The sequence below is a fragment of the Sinohyriopsis cumingii genome, chromosome 4 (assembly GCF_028554795.1).
Source record: "Sinohyriopsis cumingii isolate HCF-2022 chromosome 4, ASM2855479v2, whole genome shotgun sequence".
In the NCBI taxonomy this organism is placed as follows: Eukaryota; Metazoa; Mollusca; class Bivalvia; order Unionida; family Unionidae; genus Sinohyriopsis; species Sinohyriopsis cumingii.
Genome location: NC_142964.1, coordinates 134,849,442 through 134,869,881, shown reverse-complemented (window position 1 = coordinate 134,869,881; position 20,440 = coordinate 134,849,442). Strand labels below are relative to the sequence as shown.

The 20,440-nt window shown below is 35.5% G+C and overlaps 1 protein-coding gene across 1 annotated transcript; it reads right to left on the bottom strand.

The window, feature by feature from the left end:
• Positions 1-4,070: 4,070 nt before the first annotated feature.
• Positions 4,071-20,267, bottom strand: LOC149802131 (uncharacterized protein C3orf38 homolog). Its single transcript, XM_089956534.1, has 3 exons — positions 20,023-20,267; positions 18,471-18,667; positions 4,071-13,501 (listed from the first exon to the last, which is right to left on the bottom strand). The coding sequence occupies exons 1-3, from the start codon at positions 20,141-20,143 to the stop codon at positions 12,527-12,529; spliced, it is 1,293 nt and encodes a 430-aa protein (XP_089812660.1). The 5' UTR covers positions 20,144-20,267; the 3' UTR covers positions 4,071-12,526.
• Positions 20,268-20,440: the final 173 nt, after the last annotated feature.

The window sequence follows — 20,440 nt, the reverse complement described above, 5'->3', positions numbered from 1 at the left end:
TGACATCTGCAGGCATAATTTCAGTACTTGGTAATTTTAGTGGTGGTTGTGATTTTCGTCGCAATAATCGTGCTAGTCTTTCTTTGATTGCCGAGAACGCCTTACCAGCAACATTAACAATTGCTCCAGGAGCTTTATCACGAACAATATCAATAGCTTTCATCGATAATTGTTTCGCAACAGGCGCTACTTTTGGAGATATCCTTGTAAATAATCCCCGTACAATATCACCAAGTCCATCTCCGTAAATTGCTCTATAGGTTGGTAACCGCGAGTTCACTGCTCTGACCTGTACAGATTTACGATGATTATTATGTATGATCATCTTATTTTTATTTGTTATTTATCTAACAACTAGTCATCAACAAGTTCATCGATAAGTTCTCGGTAAACGCCGATATCCATGATACCACCTTGAAATAATCGTCGACAAATATCAGATGCTTCATTATTTATTTCTGGTGAATTATTTCCGGCACGTTTTCCTCCTATGAGAACTTCTAACCGTGACACATCATTAATGATATTACCAGGACAAATAAAATTGTTTTCTTCCGATGTAGTCAGAAAACCATTTCCAACAGCGCTCGGAGGATCATCACCAGGATCTTCTTTTTCAGAATCTTTTTTACTTGATAAAAGAGACAATCTCTTTTTCCGCTCAATTTTTTCCGCACTCAATTTTTTTCTTTCTTGTCTCGTTTTTTTCTTTTTCTTGTTTTAATTCTGCAAGAAGTTGTTTACTTTCTTTTCTAAACTCTTCAGCTGACTCCCGCTTCGACGAAGAAGGTTGTTGTTCTATTTGTATATATATCTAATAATATTATCATCACTTACTTTTTCATGACGAGGTTTAAAAATATCAGATTTATTAAATCTACTATTTAATATTACTTCGGGTAATTGTTCTTTTTTAGTATTTCTAATTTCTTTAACAACCCCTTTCCTAAATTTTGCAATCAATTCTACGTTTTTTTTCTACTAGTTCGGGTTCAGGTGTATGTTCTTTTTGCACGTCGGCGACTTCAGCACGAAGTTTTCCAATTTCTTCAAGTATTTCCTCACCAACAGGTGGTGGTTGAGCCGCCGCTATATCAACTGGAAGATCTCGTAAAATCTTCTTTGTTTGTTTAGTTCTTTTTGCTATTTTTTTAGTTTGTGCCGCAGTTTGTTCTAATACCGGAAAAATACCCTTTTTCCTTTTTTCATCTTCCTCCGCAATATCCCCCCATATAGTTTTTTCAACAACCGCTGAAGCTTTCTCAGTAGCTGCAGAGACGGGTTTAAACAGTTTTTTAGTGTCCTCTTCATACTCAACTTGTGCTTCTTGCTGCGCTTGCAAGTTTTTTCTAAATGAGTCTCTGACAGGAAGAAATTTTTTAATTGCTTCTAATCGTTGTCGTGCTATTCTTGCAGTATGAGATTCTGGATGTATCATTATTTTGATATAACAATTTTTTAATTAATAGCAGCAGAGAGGGCGCCTACCAATGTTGGTCGTCCGTGGAAATTAAACAAAAAATAAATAAACACGTAGAGTACTTTATTTTTCAGCTACCTTTTCGAACTAAGGTTTCATTGATGGGGTTGGTTTCAACAGAAATAAAACATCTCAAGGAAACGTTTATTTGTAAAAATCTGGACCTTTCTGCGAGATGATTTTATTTTATTTTTTTTTTTGTCGGAATTCTTGGGTCTGTTCGCCCTCTCTGCTGCTACTATACACAATATTCTTATGCTGCTATAAGTGAATCACATCACACTGGTTGGATGACTATATCTACATGGTATGCTATTCTGCTATAAGTGAATCACATCACACTAGTTGGATGGCTATATCTACATGGTATGCTATTCTGCTATAAGTGAATCACATCACACTGGTTGGATGACTATATCTACATGGTATGCTATTCTGCTATAAGTGAATCACATCACACTGGTTGGATGACTATATCTACATGGTATGCTGTTCTGCTATAAGTGAATCACATCACACTGGTTGGATGACTATATCTACATGGTATGCTATTCTGCTATAAGTGAATCACATCACACTGGTTGGATGACTATATCTACATGGTATGCTGTTCTGCTATAAGTGAATCACATCACACTAGTTGGATGGCTATATCTACATGGTATGCTGTTCTGCTATAAGTGAATCACATCACACTAGTTGGATGGCTATATCTACATGGTATGCTGTTCTGCTGTAAGCCAACCACATGATGATGATACTGATGATGATGATCGTCCATCAGTGTCAATGAAAACCATTCAATGTCATTGGTTCACTGGTGTGATTGGGGGGGGGGGAGGGGACGGGGTTCGGAGATGGCTGATCAGTCTGCTGCAGTGGGGACATGGATATACAGATTGCTGACTGAGAGTTGCAGAACTGATGCTCCTGGATTTGTGCAGATCACATTTCTCATATGCATCTGCCAGTCTTTTCTGCTCAAAGGCTGCTGCACTGGCATTGACATGACTAAACCAAGCAGATCTATCAGCAGTAACACTCTCCCAGATGTCAGGGTCAGTGCCTAAGTTCTTCAGGGAGGCCTTAAGTGTGTCCTTGTACCTCTTTTTTTTACCACAGTGAGATTTCCTGACTTGCATTACCTCTCCATAGAAGAATTTCTTAGGTAGGCATTCTAACGGCATGCAGAGTTGTGCCTTACACAGCATGGTGTGGATGCTTGTCATGGCAGCCTGAGTGAGCACCTCTGTGTTCGGTATCTTGTCCTGCCATCTGATTTTCATTAGTTTTCTCAGCAAGTGAATCATGTCATATGGGTCGGATGGCTATATCTACACAGTATGATATTCTGCTGTACGTGAATCACATCACACTGGTTGGATGGCTATATCTCAGACATGATTTTAGTCTTTCAAGGGGCAACATTTTACACTCATAAAAAATTTCTCCTGGTACAACTTATGATCATAAAATAAACCAATATAATCATTTGAAAAACTAATAAACTTACCAAAAATGTTCAACCTACTTCAATAATTTCACAGTATTTATAGTCACATGAATTTGTTCTCCAATACTATTGATGCTGAAGTTATTTCACGTGCATGTCAGTGTTCACATAATATTAAGTCACAATCATTTCTCAATTTTTGCAGCAAATATATGATACTTCTCTCTTTTCATAAAAAATCTGTTAAATAAACACCCAAGTATATAAACTATATACAAATAATCCCATACATTCACTTGTCTTTTTCTAAAATGGAAACAACCTGTTGATATGCCAGTCGTGCTCTTTTTACGGCTCTGGCAAAGATTTCTTTAGCCTTCCTTTTTGTCACCACTGACTTTTTGGCTCAATGTACAATCGTTTCTTTTCCTTCTCAGTGAGAGCCTTTTTCCTTTCAAGCTGATTCTTGTATTGGCGACATGCAGTGCGCATATTCTGACAGAGGGCTGCATCTCTTCTCTCATGCAAGAAATCTTTCTTCTTATGGTAATTAATTGCACTTTTTCCAGATGCCTTCTGAGCTTCCATTTTTCCGTATGCAGCTTCTTTCGTAGGTGCTGTTCAAAACTCTTCCAACCGTGATTACCATAAAGTAGGTGTCACAAATCGCCAGTCCTCTAGCATTCAGTTTTCTTTTAAAGTGACCAACTAAATTTCTGTCAACTTTTCACTCCAGCCATTCCCATATCCATACGCTTTTATAAACCTTTATCTAAACTTCTAGTGTCATGGTCTCTCTCAACAACTTGGGATGCCATGTTTTGCAAGCATACTTCTTCTTTCTGCTAACTAATATACAGAATAAATAAATTACATGGGTCATTGCGGAATGGGACCAGACAGACCGTTCTTGAAAAACAAGATCGGAGATGATATAAGAAACGGACTGTATCAAGAAAAATATGATTCATGTCAGGAGAAAGGCAGAATTCAGCCTTAAAAATCATGTCAGATATCTACACGGTATGCTGTTCTGCTGTAAATGAATCACATCATATTGGCTGGATGGCTATATCTACTGTTATGACTCTTGGTCTTAATGTGTGTAACATAAAGAAGCGAAAACAACAATTCGTGTAAAATTAACAAGTTATTTATTTCTCTACAATACAAAGTGAAAATTCAAGCAACATAAAAATCATTGTTAAGAAAAATCCAACAATATATAATGTTCCGAATGATTTCCATTAGTCTTGAATGGCCTGATGTACCACAATGCAATCCAGAATATCTCAAAATGAATTCACAAGAAACACAAAGTAGTGTATATTCAAAGTCAATGATGTTACAAAACTATGGTCTTAAACTGTGTAACTGAAATAAGCAAATCCAGCAAACTGTAGAAAATTAAAAAATAATTTATGTCATTATAATGCAAATTAAAGGTATAAAAGGAACATACAGTATAGTGAATTAGAACCAAAACAGTCCTAAAAGTTCTATCAAAAGTCTAGAAGTGTAAAGTATTCTGAATGAATTCCAGTGGTGTATTGAATGAATCCCAATCTTGAATGGTCTGATGTATCAACAGCCTGGAATATGATAATGTGCTAACAGTCTTCATATAAGACAATGATATAATATAGAATATCTTTGAATCAATTTACAATTATCCCAAAATAGTGCTGCTTTAGTCCAAAATGTAAAGGAGCACTTTGTAATTCCAATAAATAGTTTAAATAAATGACTGCTCTCAAATGATCAAAAGAGTAAATAATTCCAAAGAATAATCTTAAGATAGGAATGAATAATTTTGTTTATCATGACCTTATACAAAACCCAAGACAATAAAATGACCAGGATGTGGGCCACAAATTCCATTCCAGAACATTCATTGTAATTAAGGCTAGGCCTTGAACTCATAGTATAAAACAATTTATTTATAACTTGTAAATATAACATTAGTCAGGTAAGCCAAAATTATACCCTCAATCATGGACAAAGATCAAGCACGCAATATAAATGAAACAAAGAGAACAATGAGCGCTTAGTAAATCCAATCAACATTTAAATGAATAATTCCTCTCTACTTATATATGTAAACACTGATCTCAGATAAGAATGAATTGTTCATAAAATCCCTACACATGATCACTTGACCTAGATGTGTCATATCATTGGAAATTATGGTCCAGTTGTAAACAAGACTCAGCCTAGAATGTTCCAAACTCAAATGCAATGTAAACATCCTATTTTCAACTTATAATAATCAACAAAAATTAGCTATGTAAACATCCTGTTTACAATATCTTACTTACAATGGACAAAAGTTAAGGACTCCATTTAAATTAAATATACATATCACACAGTATGCTTATTCTGCTGTATGTGACTCGCATGACACTGCTTGGATGGCTATATGTACACAGTATGCTTATTCTACTGTATGTGACTCACATGACACTGCTTGGATGACTATATGTACACAGTATGTTTATTCTGCTGTATGTGACTCGCATGACACTGCTTGGATGGCTATATGTACACCGTATGCTTATTCTGCTGTATGCGACTCACATGACACTGCTTGGATGGCTATATGTACACAGTATGCTATCTGTGAACTGGTTTGTTTACTAAAACTGCACTGTTTGTTATTCAGTTATAGGCATTTGAGAACCTCAAAGCTTTTTAAGGTATGACTACGGGGTCCCCGAGTGGTCCAAAGCGCTCACCGTTATGGATCACTGCCATCTCACCTCTCTCTGCGTGGGTTTGAATCGCAGGTTCAGCCTAAGTTGGTATGTGAGAAAGCTTGCCATTAGCTTCTCGTGGGTTAGTGGTTCTTCCTCCACCATTAATACTGGCCGCCATGTATAGCCTATCTAGTGCTGAAAGATGGCGTTAAACCCTACAACAACAACAACAAGGTATTACTACAAATTTCATATTAGAATCCATAAAGAAGTCAAAGGTAAAAACCTTAAGAGTTGTCTATGGTGTATTATATTAGGGAAACATTAAACTGACTGTACTCCCTGTCTATGGTGTATTATATTAAGGAGACATTAAACTGACTGTACTCCCTGTCTATGGTGTATTATATTAAGGAGACATTTAACTGACTGTACACCCTATCTATGGTGTATTATTTTAAGGAGACATTAAACTGACTGTACTCCCTGTCTATGGTGTATTATTTTAATGAGACATTAAACTGACTTTACACCCTGTCTATGGTGTATTATTTTAAGGAGACATTAAACTGAATGTACTCCCTGTCTATGGTGTATTATATTAAGGAGACATTTAACTGACTGTACACCCTATCTATGGTGTATTATTTTAAGGAGACATTAAACTGACTGTACTCCCTGTCTATGGTGTATTATTTTAATGAGACATTAAACTGACTTTACACCCTGTCTATGGTGTATTATTTTAAGGAGACATTAAACTGAATGTACTCCCTGTCTATGGTGTATTATATTAAGGAGACATTTAACTGACTGTACACCCTATCTATGGTGTATTATTTTAAGGAGACATTAAACTGACTGTACTCCCTGTCTATGGTGTATTATTTTAATGAGACATTAAACTAACTGTACACCCTGTCTATGCTGTATTATTTTAAGGTGACATTAAACTGACTTTACACCCTGTCTATGGTGTATTATTTTAAGGAGACATTAAACTGAATGTACTCCCTGTCTATGGTGTATTATATTAAGGAGACATTTAACTGACTGTACACCCTATCTATGGTGTATTATTTTAAAGAGACATTAAACTGACTGTACTCCCTGTCTATGGTGTATTATTTTAATGAGACATTAAACTGACTTTACACCCTGTCTATGGTGTATTATTTTAAGGAGACATTTAACTGACTGTACACCCTGTCTATGCTGTATTATTTTAAGGAGACATTTAACTGACTGTACTCCCTGTCTATGGTGTATTATATTAAGGAGACATTAAACTGAATGTACTCCCTGTCTATGCTGTATTATTTTAAGGAGACATTTAACTGACTGTACTCCCTGTCTATGGTGTATTATATTAAGGAGACATTAAACTGAATGTACTCCCTGTCTATGGTGTATTATATTAAGGAGACATTAAACTGAATGTACTCCCTGTCTATGGTGTATTATTTTAAGGTGACATCAAACTGACTGTACACCCTTTCTATGGTGTATTATTTTAAGGTGACATTAAACTGACTTTACACCCTGTCTATGGTGTATTATTTTAAGGAGACATTAAACTGAATGTACTCCCTGTCTATGGTGTATTATTTTAAGGAGACATTAAACTGAATGTACTCCCTGTCTATGGTGATTATTTTAAGGTGATATTAAACTGACTATAATGGTGTATTATTTTAAGGAGACATTAAACTGACTGTACTAGCTGTCTATGGTGTATTATTTTAAGGTGACATTAAACTGACTGTATTTTGGTGTATTATTTTAAGGTGACATTAAATTGACTGTAGTCCCTGTCTATGGTGTATTATTTTAAGGTGACATTAAACTGACTGTACTCCCTGTCTATGGTGTATTATTTTAAGGTGACATTAAACTGACTGTACTCCCTGTCCATGGTGTATTATTTTAATGAGACATTTAACTGAATGTACTCCCTGTCTATGGTGTATTATATTAAGGAGACATTTAACTGACTGTACACCCTATCTATGGTGTATTATTTTAAGGAGACATTAAACTGACTGTACTCCCTGTCTATGGTGTATTATTTTAATGAGACATTAAACTGACTTTACACCCTGTCTATGGTGTATTATTTTAAGGAGACATTAAACTGAATGTACTCCCTGTCTATGGTGTATTATATTAAGGAGACATTTAACTGACTGTACACCCTATCTATGGTGTATTATTTTAAGGAGACATTAAACTGACTGTACTCCCTGTCTATGGTGTATTATTTTAATGAGACATTAAACTAACTGTACACCCTGTCTATGCTGTATTATTTTAAGGTGACATTAAACTGACTTTACACCCTGTCTATGGTGTATTATTTTAAGGAGACATTAAACTGAATGTACTCCCTGTCTATGGTGTATTATATTAAGGAGACATTTAACTGACTGTACACCCTATCTATGGTGTATTATTTTAAAGAGACATTAAACTGACTGTACTCCCTGTCTATGGTGTATTATTTTAATGAGACATTAAACTGACTTTACACCCTGTCTATGGTGTATTATTTTAAGGAGACATTTAACTGACTGTACACCCTGTCTATGCTGTATTATTTTAAGGAGACATTTAACTGACTGTACTCCCTGTCTATGGTGTATTATATTAAGGAGACATTAAACTGAATGTACTCCCTGTCTATGCTGTATTATTTTAAGGAGACATTTAACTGACTGTACTCCCTGTCTATGGTGTATTATATTAAGGAGACATTAAACTGAATGTACTCCCTGTCTATGGTGTATTATATTAAGGAGACATTAAACTGAATGTACTCCCTGTCTATGGTGTATTATTTTAAGGTGACATCAAACTGACTGTACACCCTTTCTATGGTGTATTATTTTAAGGTGACATTAAACTGACTTTACACCCTGTCTATGGTGTATTATTTTAAGGAGACATTAAACTGAATGTACTCCCTGTCTATGGTGTATTATTTTAAGGAGACATTAAACTGAATGTACTCCCTGTCTATGGTGATTATTTTAAGGTGATATTAAACTGACTATAATGGTGTATTATTTTAAGGAGACATTAAACTGACTGTACTAGCTGTCTATGGTGTATTATTTTAAGGTGACATTAAACTGACTGTATTTTGGTGTATTATTTTAAGGTGACATTAAATTGACTGTAGTCCCTGTCTATGGTGTATTATTTTAAGGTGACATTAAACTGACTGTACTCCCTGTCTATGGTGTATTATTTTAAGGTGACATTAAACTGACTGTACTCCCTGTCCATGGTGTATTATTTTAATGAGACATTTAACTGAATGTACTCCCTGTCTATGGTGTATTATATTAAGGAGACATTTAACTGACTGTACACCCTATCTATGGTGTATTATTTTAAGGAGACATTAAACTGACTGTACTCCCTGTCTATGGTGTATTATTTTAATGAGACATTAAACTGACTTTACACCCTGTCTATGGTGTATTATTTTAAGGAGACATTTAACTGACTGTACACCCTGTCTATGCTGTATTATTTTAAGGAGACATTTAACTGACTGTACTCCCTGTCTATGGTGTATTATATTAAGGAGACATTAAACTGAATGTACTCCCTGTCTATGCTGTATTATTTTAAGGAGACATTTAACTGACTGTACTCCCTGTCTATGGTGTATTATATTAAGGAGACATTAAACTGAATGTACTCCTTGTCTATGGTGTATTATATTAAGGAGACATTAAACTGAATGTACTCCTTGTCTATGGTGTATTATATTAAGGAGACATTAAACTGAATGTACTCCCTGTCTATGGTGTATTATTTTAAGGTGACATCAAACTGACTGTACACCCTTTCTATGGTGTATTATTTTAAGGTGACATTAAACTGACTTTACACCCTGTCTATGGTGTATTATTTTAAGGAGACATTAAACTGAATGTACTCCCTGTCTATGGTGTATTATTTTAAGGAGACATTAAACTGAATGTACTCCCTGTCTATGGTGTATTATTTTAAGGTGATATTAAACTGACTATAATGGTGTATTATTTTAAGGAGACATTAAACTGACTGTACTAGCTGTCTATGGTGTATTATTTTAAGGTGACATTAAACTGACTGTATTTTGGTGTATTATATTAAGGAGACATTAAACTGACTGTACTAATTAAAATGACTGTACTCCCTGTCTATGGTGTATTATTTTAAGGTGACATTAAACTGACTGTACTCCCTGGCTATGGTGAATTATTTTAAGGAGACATTAAACTGAATGTACTCCCTGTCTATTGTGTATTATTTTAAGATGACATTAAACTGAATTTACACCCTGTCTATGGTGTATTATTTTAAGGAGACATTTAACTGACTGTACACCCTTTCTATGGTGTATTATATTAAATAGACATTAAACTGACTGTACTCCCTGTCTATGGTGTATTATATTAAGGAGACATTAAACTGACTGTATTATGGTGTATTATTTTAAGGAGACATTAAACTGACTTTACACCCTGTCTATGGTGTATTATATTAAACAGACATTAAACTGGCTGTATTATGGTGTATTATTTTAAGGAGACATTAAACTGACTGTACACCCTGGCTATGGTGTATTATTTTAAGGTGTCATTAAACTGACTGTATTATGGTGTATTATTTTAAGGAGACATTAAACTGACTGTACTCCCTGTCTATGGTGTGTTATTTTAAGGTGACATTAAACTGAATTTACACCCTGTCTATGGTGTATTATTTAAGGTGACATTAAAATGTCTTATTTTATCCTGATATCACAATATTTTGGATGTCTCATTTGTGCCACAAAATTAGCAGTCTTGTGTCAGTATAAACATTGACATGTTAACAAGCTTATAGATTTCTCATTTACACCCGGTTATTATCGGAAGACAATCTAACTTTTAAAAAAAATAAAAAAATATGTGAACAACATATACAGTATGGCTTTTTTTTTTTTAAATTTTGAAAATTCATTAATATTAATAAAGATACCACATCTGCTTTTCTTCTTTGTTTTATTGGTCAATTTTGGCATTTACTGATTCCAGATCTGATAAGTTTATATACTTGCTTATAAGACCAGTCTAACTGCAAAAATCACACAGACACAGATCTGCCATCATATTATGCACCAGCAGATCTAGGTCTATGCAGTTTGGTAAAACAACACAGACCCTGGTCTGCAGGCACATTGCTATGGCAGAACAAGATCTTTGTTATTTTAAGTTTGACTCCACGTATAAGCATGTATATAAGGTAAATGACATTTTAGTGGTCCTGTGTATTTTTTCCTTTGCAGGGGGAGGGGGGGGTTAATAATCCAATAAATGTACCAGGCACCATCTTCCCTGCTTAGCTTTAAACTCAGTATCACCTAAAACAATTGGTCAGAACTGAAGGCAGACAACAGGTAAGATGGAGAGAAACTCAATTACTTGTTCAACGAAATCCAGGGCTAATCTCAAAAATATTTTGGAGTAAGAGATTAATTTGTAATCAAATTTCTTGTAATCTGACTTTCAATGTATTAATCTGAATGAGGCCTTTTAATTACTGAAGACAAATTATACAAATAAGGACTTAAAAACTGCGGAAAATATAGGAATTAAATTTTGATATGGTGATTGATACATGAAAAGTTTGTCAACTTTCATATGACCCCTGTTCCATGCCATGTCACAGCAATGGATGTCAGATATCTACATTGAGTATGAAAGACAGCATTTCCCTCTTTCTGCCCTGCAACCAAACATTTTCATCCAACTATCTGATACCACACTGTACTACATGTCAATAAATGCTATGTATGTATACATATACTTAGTGACAATGATTATTATGCTAACAAGATATGATTTTCTATGGCTATATATTTAATGTGTATCACATGTAATACTGTACATGTATTTACTAGATCTATGTCTGAAACAATTCTTGTTTGGGGATAAACATGTAATTAGATTCTTTTAATTCTTTAAATATTAATTGAACACAACTGTTCTTTGCCAACCTGCTGTAATAATTTGATCTTTTGAAGTGTATCTGAATGATAAATAGAAATGGGGATAAAGTGAGCAAGTGGACTCTTCAACATTGCAACATTATGATTATCAAGTGAGTCATTGTTTGAATTCAAGGTGATTCAGCAGGTTTTAAGTTGTTCCCTTGCAAACTATTTAAACATTGCACGGTTTACACTCTGCCTTGCTTGTTCATCTTAAAGGATATGGGTCTTGGGGTGCCAAGGGGTCATGAGAGGCCAAGGGGACTCTGGTGCTTGCCTTTACAGATTACTCAAATTGTCTCATCTCTGTCCGCACGAATCTTGACATGATAACGAGTTATCCAGAAAAGGAATAATGCTGGAGTGGTGTATCATTTTCTAGTGTACATGGATATGAGTTATCCAGATAAAGAATAATGACAGAATGGTGTATCACTGTCTAGTGTACATGGATATAAGCTATCCAGATAAAGAATAATGACAGAGTGGTGTATCAATTTCTAGTGTACATGGATACAAGTTATCCAGATAAGGAATAATGACAGAGTGGTGTATCATTTTCCAGTGTACATGGATACGAGTAATCCAGATAAAGAATAATGATGGAGTGGTGTATCATTTTCCAGTGCACATGGATACGAGTTATCCAGATAAAGAATAATGACAGAGTGGTGTATCATTTTCTAGTGTACATGGATACAAGTTATCCAGATAAGGAATAATGATGGAGTGGTGTATCATTTTCTAGTGTACATGGATACAAGTTATCCAGATTAGGAATAATGACAGAGTGGTGTATCATTTCCTAGTGTACATGGATACGAATTATCCAGATAAAGAATAATGACAGAGTTGTGTATCATTTTCTAGTGTACATGGATCAGAGCATTCAGTTCACCCTCAATGTTCCCTGTCAGTTTCGGCATGACCATGACTTCCGTAGACTTCAGACTAAGCTTCATGACCTTCACCTTCCAATTATTATCATAACGAGGGTCACGGATGATTCCAAACACTTGTTGAAAAATCCCTAAACAGCTATTCCCTCGATGAAGAGTTCCACAGACCATTATAAGCACAAGTCCATGTGGACTAGCTTTCACAAACAAGCCTTCTGGTCCAATGTTAGGATTGAATATTAGCTGATCTTCTTTTACCAGTGCCAACATTCGCTGAGAGACAAACACTGACCCTTTAAAATCATCCTGACTTTGCACAGGAGCATTGGTGTACACAGTTAGAGTGGCCTCATCCCAGAAATGATGAGGACCAAAATCCTCAGGAGCATCTCCTGTGGATGGGTTGTGAGAGTTCAACATTTGGTAAAACCATCTAGCAAAGGATTCACCCAATTTCTGAGTTTCATCTCTTGTTGACTGTCCAGATGTAACATTGGATTGGTTGTGAACACTTGCAACAGAATGGTTACCACTGAATGCAAACTGTGTCACAGTCTGCACAGATTGCTGCTGAGACTGAGGAACATCTACTGCAGGTGGGTTAGGAAAATGACTGGTAGGCTGTCTTACTGGACGAGTATCCTGCAATGGATTTGTCTGAGAAAATGCTGATGAGGATACTGCTGGCATAAAGTCACAGAATACAGTTTGAACACCTTGGAATTTTCTGTCAGGAAAGTTGGACATGTATGGTGTTTGAAACATGTTATGAGAAAGCATGTCTGGCTCTGTCTGAGAAAGTGCTGTTGAGGATACCACTGGCGTAAAGTCATGCAAACCAGTCTGAACATCCTGGTTATTTCTGTCTGAAAAGCTGGACATGAATGCTGCTTGAGACATGTTTAGCTTCACATCTGGTTTTATATCTTCCTCCATATTAACCTGAAAAACACGGAATAATGTCATGTAAAGGAAACAGCAGAAATCTCATTATTACAATCAAAGACATTTCAAATTCTAGTTTTTTTAAGCAAGAAAACGAAATGGGCCTATATATAAGTTTCATCACTGAGGCCCTTGTCATGATTATTGGCAAACCATGTCATATTAGACATTTATCCATCTTTCTGTCTGTCTATCTGTCTCGAAAAATCTTATTTAATGGTAATGTGCAACTATTGTAAAACCTGATCTAAGTGATCTCTGTTATGAGTGACCATAATCATCATGCACAGATAAATTTATTATATAAACACACTGATGTGAGCAAACACCTGCTAATGCAGCAGTGGCCATAATTTTTAGTATGTTTTTCAAATCTATCAATGATCATATCTTTAAACCAGATATAAACACCACCTTTGCTTGATTTGTTTACTGTGTAAAACCGGCTTGGTGTATAATTTTAAACGTTCTACTGAGTGTGGCCACTACCTTTCACCAATTAACATAGAAGAAGGAACAGGAAAACAAAAGCAAAGAAAAAATACTAAGAAGAGGAAACAATTAGCAACCTGCCAAGCTGTGAACAAAGGAACTCTCAAACAAAGGAACGATAGGAACACGTAACAGAAAACAAAGGAACAAAGGAGAGACTTGGAGCGGAGAAGCAGACTGGGCATTTGGACAAAAACAAAAGATAAGCCATCATTCAATGCTAGACACAATTTAGGTAGAAGAATGCAAACTAGATCCAAACAAATGGCTCTATTCAATCCAAACAACCAAACACACAAGCCACCAAACAACCCTATCAACAAATCAGTAAAAATAATGGATGTATCACAACTCCAAACAGCACCAATAAAGCATGTAGAACAAGCAAGATTAACGCAAGTCGTACCAACCACAGCAAACTTCAATTCAACCAACATCACACTGAGACCCCAAATTCTGGTCACAAACACAGACCAAACAAACCACAAATCAGCAGACATAACTAACACCCCCCACACCACCAACAGAAACTACTAGAAATACAAAACTACACTCCAGGGAACAATATAAATACAATGCCAATACTATCACCAATCCTCTTCAAGGAAGCGGAAAAAACACACACAAAAGAAGATATAGACACTACTATTCCAAACCTAATAAATGAATCTGACAGTAACCTACTTGCCTTAAACTCCCCACAACTGGACCACATAACCATAACCAGCACCCCAAAATTCACCAAAAATGAAATAACCAATCCTAGACACATGCAAACAAATCAACAACAGGAAATCAAGCAAAAAACAATAAATCAAAACATTAAGAAAGAAACTATACATTCAAGCCAAACCCCTGGAACATCTGGGATAATAACACCAAGGGAACCACCAACCTATGGGAACAAATCCAATGAATTAGACACTACCAAACTACCCAGCAGCATCACTAATAAGGCAACCCAAAGACCCTAAACAACCCAAAACACATACCTAGGTAAAGGCAAGGGGCTGCTAAAACCCCAAAACAACCAAACCCCCCCCACAAGTAAGGTTAACTCAAAACAGGAAATAAAACAACAACAGAAACCCCAAAACAAAATTCACAATTATCATTCCATCGAACACACCATATACATAAGCAGCAGGTGCAACAGAATTACTAGTCTAAGTACCAATAGTATTATGACAGCATTGGCCAAAATTCACACTGGACAATTCAAACTGATAAGACCAAGGTGAAACGACCTGATTGTCCAATGCAGCACAATTCAACAGGTCAGGTAGAAAAATTCATCCAAACTGAAACTATAGGCCCAATAAAGATCAAAGTTGAGAGACACCATAGCACTCAAAGGAAAACATGAGTCACTTCGAACTCCAAACACAGTGAAACCACAACTAATCTGGCTGAACCCACTAAAACCACTATCTTTAAAAAAGTAATAGCACTAAAAGGATACAACAAGGAGATAAGCAATGAACTCCTACTTCATAAACTCACAGCAAATGGAACACAGACCACCAAAGTCTATCATATTAAAAATCACAAGGGACAAAACACAAACAAAGCAGTTATAGAGGCTACCGAGCCAATACCCTCAATAATAAAACTGCTACAGTCAGGAGTGTACCATAAGCTGGAAAACTACATAAATTTGTACCAAATGCCTGCACTGGGGGCACTATGCCCTCAGATGTAGATTCAAACCAAGATGTAAGTACTGCAGAGGTCAACACAAAGGAGAATGCCACACAACTAAACAAAAATGTGCTAACTGTAAAGAAAACCTTTATCCTAGATTGGCAGAATGCAGATTTGCAATAAAAGAGAAACAAATAGTGGACTTAAGGAACAAAAAACACCTCACCTACCATTCTGCCAAAAACATTATCTGTAAAAACAACCCCAACACACCAAAATCTACCTCTGAAACAATCAATGAGCACCAAAAGGTAAAAACCACCATGAAACCCAAAAAACTGTAGATAGGAACATACAGCTACCTAAGGGTACCTATTTAGAACAAAAACAAAAAACCATAAACAGGATAATAACTGGAAAAACTAAACTAACAAGCAGTTTTGGAAGGTATATAGGACCAAAACCAGCAACCATTAACTGCTTTAACTGTCACACCACCGAAGATCTACAACACGTATTCAATATATGCCCAAAATATCAACCCACTAGGAAAATATTTATCAAAAACCAAAAAGAGATTGGATCACCACACACATACCCAGAGTTTCTTATGGACTCTAATAAAAATAAACAATCAGCATATAAAAATATAAATAAATTCATAGACTCAGCAGGACTTAGGATCAAAATATAATTACTATCCCCACAAAACCAAAAGACCCAGTAACTAGCTAAATGAATTTTGAAGCCACCACATAAAAACCCATAACATATCATTCAAGTTTATAAAAATGTTAATAAATAATTCACTTACAAAGCACCTATCAAAAACTAAGGAAACCGCAAAATCTGATGTCCTAGATGTCCTTAACGAACCGTGTAATCGGCTATGACTTCATTCTCTTGCTAAATAAAGTATAAATAACATTCAATCTCTAAAAACATTAATAAATAATTAAAGAGGCAATATCTAAAAACTTATAAATAACATAACGTAGGAAGAACACCCTAAACACCTCGACTAGTAATACCATAATAACCTTGAAAATCTCTCTTCACACATGATTTCTACTAACAACCTCTAAAAACAGCATAGAACACACGCACGCCTTTTTTTAGAACATTTTGAAGAAAAAAAAGAGAAAAAAACGCAAGAAACACCGGGCAAATGCAACAAGAAACCAGCGATGTGAAGCAACCAGGATCGTTCCCGAGCTCTCCTTCCCACTAATGACAGCCAGCCATTCAACTGTAAGGGACCTATATGGACCCACAGATTGAGGCCAAACTATCAGGGTTCTTTGAACCCATAAAAGCCTGGGGGAGGTGGCACCATTCCCTTCCCCAGGAACAACTAGCAGGCTGTGGTGCAGTCAGAAAAAAGTGGCACATGCACAATTGTGCGCACGCCACTAAACTCAACAACAACAACAACTTTGTAGACATGATGGCTGAGTAGAGTCAGCAGATGAAGTGCCAACTTTCTAAACTAAAGAAGTTAAGCTAGGTTACCAGTTTCCTAAAATCTATAAGGCAGAGATGCATGCAAAATACTGTAAACCAAGTAAATGTCACAAACTGCCACTATAATGCCATACTCATCTAATCCCTGTTATGATTAAGCATTCCATCTCTAAAACAAGCCATCATGGATCAAACAAACTGAATTTGAATAAAAGTAAATGTTAAGCAGCCAACATAAGGGTTGTATCACAATATGTCATAAAGAGTCATTTGTATCACAATGTATCAGATCATTTATATTAAAAATTGGGTTGAAATGGGTCATTTGTATCACAGTATGTATGGTTTTAGGTCATTTGTATCTCAACATGTATTGTGTCAAATGATATGTATCACATTATGCATTGCATCATATCAGCTGTCTCACAATATGTATTGTACTGGGTCATTTATATCACAATGTGCATTGTATTTGTTCATTTGTATTGCACAATGTATTGTATTTGGTCATTTGTATCAAAAAGTGTATTCCACTGGGTTATTTGTACTTCAATATGTATAACATGAGATAACCTGTAACACAATATGTATTGTATCACATTATGTATACTGCAATATGTATTAAATGAGGCCAGTTGTATCACAATATGTAGTGTATTGTATCTGGACATTTGTATCACAATATCTATTGTATTGGGACATTTGTATCACAAAATGTATTGTCAGGTCCTTTCTAACACAATATATATTGTACATTTGTATCACAATATCTATTGTATTGGGACATTTGTATCACAAAATGTATTGTCAGGTCCTTTCTAACACAATATATATTGTACATTTGTATCACAATATGTATTGTCAGGTCCTTTCTAACACAATATATATTGTACATTTGTATCACAATATCTATTGTATTGGGACATTTGTATCACAAAATGTATTGTCAGGTCCTTTCTAACACAATATATATTGTACATTTGTATCACAATATGTATTGTCAGGTCCTTTCTAACACAATATATATTGTACATTTGTATCACAATATGTATTGTCAGGTCCTTTCTAACACAATATATATTGTACATTTGTATCACAATATGTATTGTCAGGTCCTTTCTAACACAATATATATTGTACATTTGTATCACAATATGTATTGTCAGGTCCTTTCTAACACAATATATATTGTACATTTGTATCACAAAATGTATTGTATTAGGTAATTTGTATTGCAATATGTACTGAAAATTGATTCTTTTGTATCACAATATGTACTGTATTTGTCACTAAGGTGATCATACACCCCTATATTGTTATTTATGGTCTACAACATTTTAGTGTACTATATGAATAACTGACTTACATCCATGGAGTCTGTCAGGACATCATCTGATCCCCAGTATTCAATTATTTTCTGTATAAGAGTAAGCTTGTCAGAATCAATATTGACTACAACATGCTCTTTGACAAGATATTTAAAAAGGTAGTCGCGTTTCATTTTCTTTCTTCTCAGTAATTCACTGGCTTTCTCTGTGTACGTCAACAAAGCCTCTATTGCCTCTGAAAGAAATAAAATCCAATTAAAACTTGAAGTTTAAAGAACCAGTTAAAAAAAAGATGTTGCTGTTACAAAATACTGATCACTACTCTTTTGAAATAAGATTATATTAGTAACTATGTGACATGATAGTATAGGGATAACTGTGTGACAAAATTACTCGTTTTAAATGAGATTGTAGGAGTAACTGTGACATAATTACTCTTTTGAAATGACATTGTATGAGTAACTGTGACATAATTACTCATTTGAAATGATACTGTAGGAGTAACTATGTGATATAATTACTTTTGAAATTACATTGTAAGAATAACTATGTGGCATAATTACTCTTCTGAAATGACATTACCAGAATAAATATGTGGCACAATTACTCTTCTGAAATGACGTTATAGGAGTACTACATGACATACCAGTAATTACTTTTGAAATGATGTAGGTATAAATATGACATAATTACTCTTTTGAAATGGCATTACGAGTAACTGTGACAAAAACAATCTTTTGAAACGACATTGTAAGAGTAAATATGACGTAATTACTCTTCTGAAATGACACTGTATGAGTAACTATGTGACACAATTATTCTCCTCAGACATAAAACAAAAAGACCCAAAGGCATGAAACAGATCTCAAAATTAACTCTAGACTTCAAACTCAAAAACTGAATTGAAAAGAATGAAACCTTGATAGCTCAGCTGGTGAGTGTTGAACTCATAATCCAAGAGTGACATGTGATTTGTGAAGTGATTTAGATTTTTAATGTAGCCTTAATAATTGTTCAGTCATATCGCTATGATGTCTACAATGTGGCAGTTTATAGTGATGTCTAGCAATGGGGTATCGTGCCGCAGAGGGGCCCCCGAGTGGCCGAGTGGTCTAAAGCACTCTCCGTTACGGATCACTGCCATCTCACCTATGTCTGCATGAGTTCGAGTCTCGGATTCAGCCAATGTGGGTATGTGAGAACGCTTGCCAGTGGCTTCTCCTGGGTTGGTGGTTCTTTCTGGGGTTTTCCCGGGTTCTTTTTCCACCAAATAATACTGGCCGCCATGTATAGCCTATCGTGTGCTGAAAAATGGCGTTAAACCCTACAACAATAACAATCATGCCGCAGACATGTAGCATGATGTCCCACCCAGTCACATTATCCCGACACCAGGCTGACCAGTCCTAACACTAACCTCTTAATGCTGAGTGCCTAGCGAGGCACCTGTTAGTACCACTTTTTAAAGTCTTTGCTACACGAAGAAGGTAGGAGTACTAATATCAGTATTACGACGAAGGATGGTGGGAGCACTGATTAAATGACTCATGTTTGATTAAATCAGGGAGTTTTAAGTCGTTCATTCATTACCTCTTCTTGAATCAACTTTGATCTGCCTTTTTGTTACAGTATCAACGAGCGACATTAATTCACTGTCATGCAATAAACAAAGCAGGGTCTGGAAACCCCGTTTCTCAACATCGTTCAGCATTTTGTTCTTAAGATTGTTTATCTTATGTTCTGAAGTCCATTTCACCTCGGAAACTGCAGCTTATATTCGCGATTGGAACTAACATATCTGTTAGAGGAAGGACGTAACATGTACGCTGGGAACCAATGGCCATACCTAAAATGCGCGTAGAAGCAATATTGAGTTCGGTACGTATGACATTATTCCGGATTGTACATACCGTTTTCGTCATCATCATCATCATCATCATCATTATGGTCCTTCTCAACAACAACAACAAAACCTAATGTGGTGATTTTTTATTACTTCAAGTTTTGT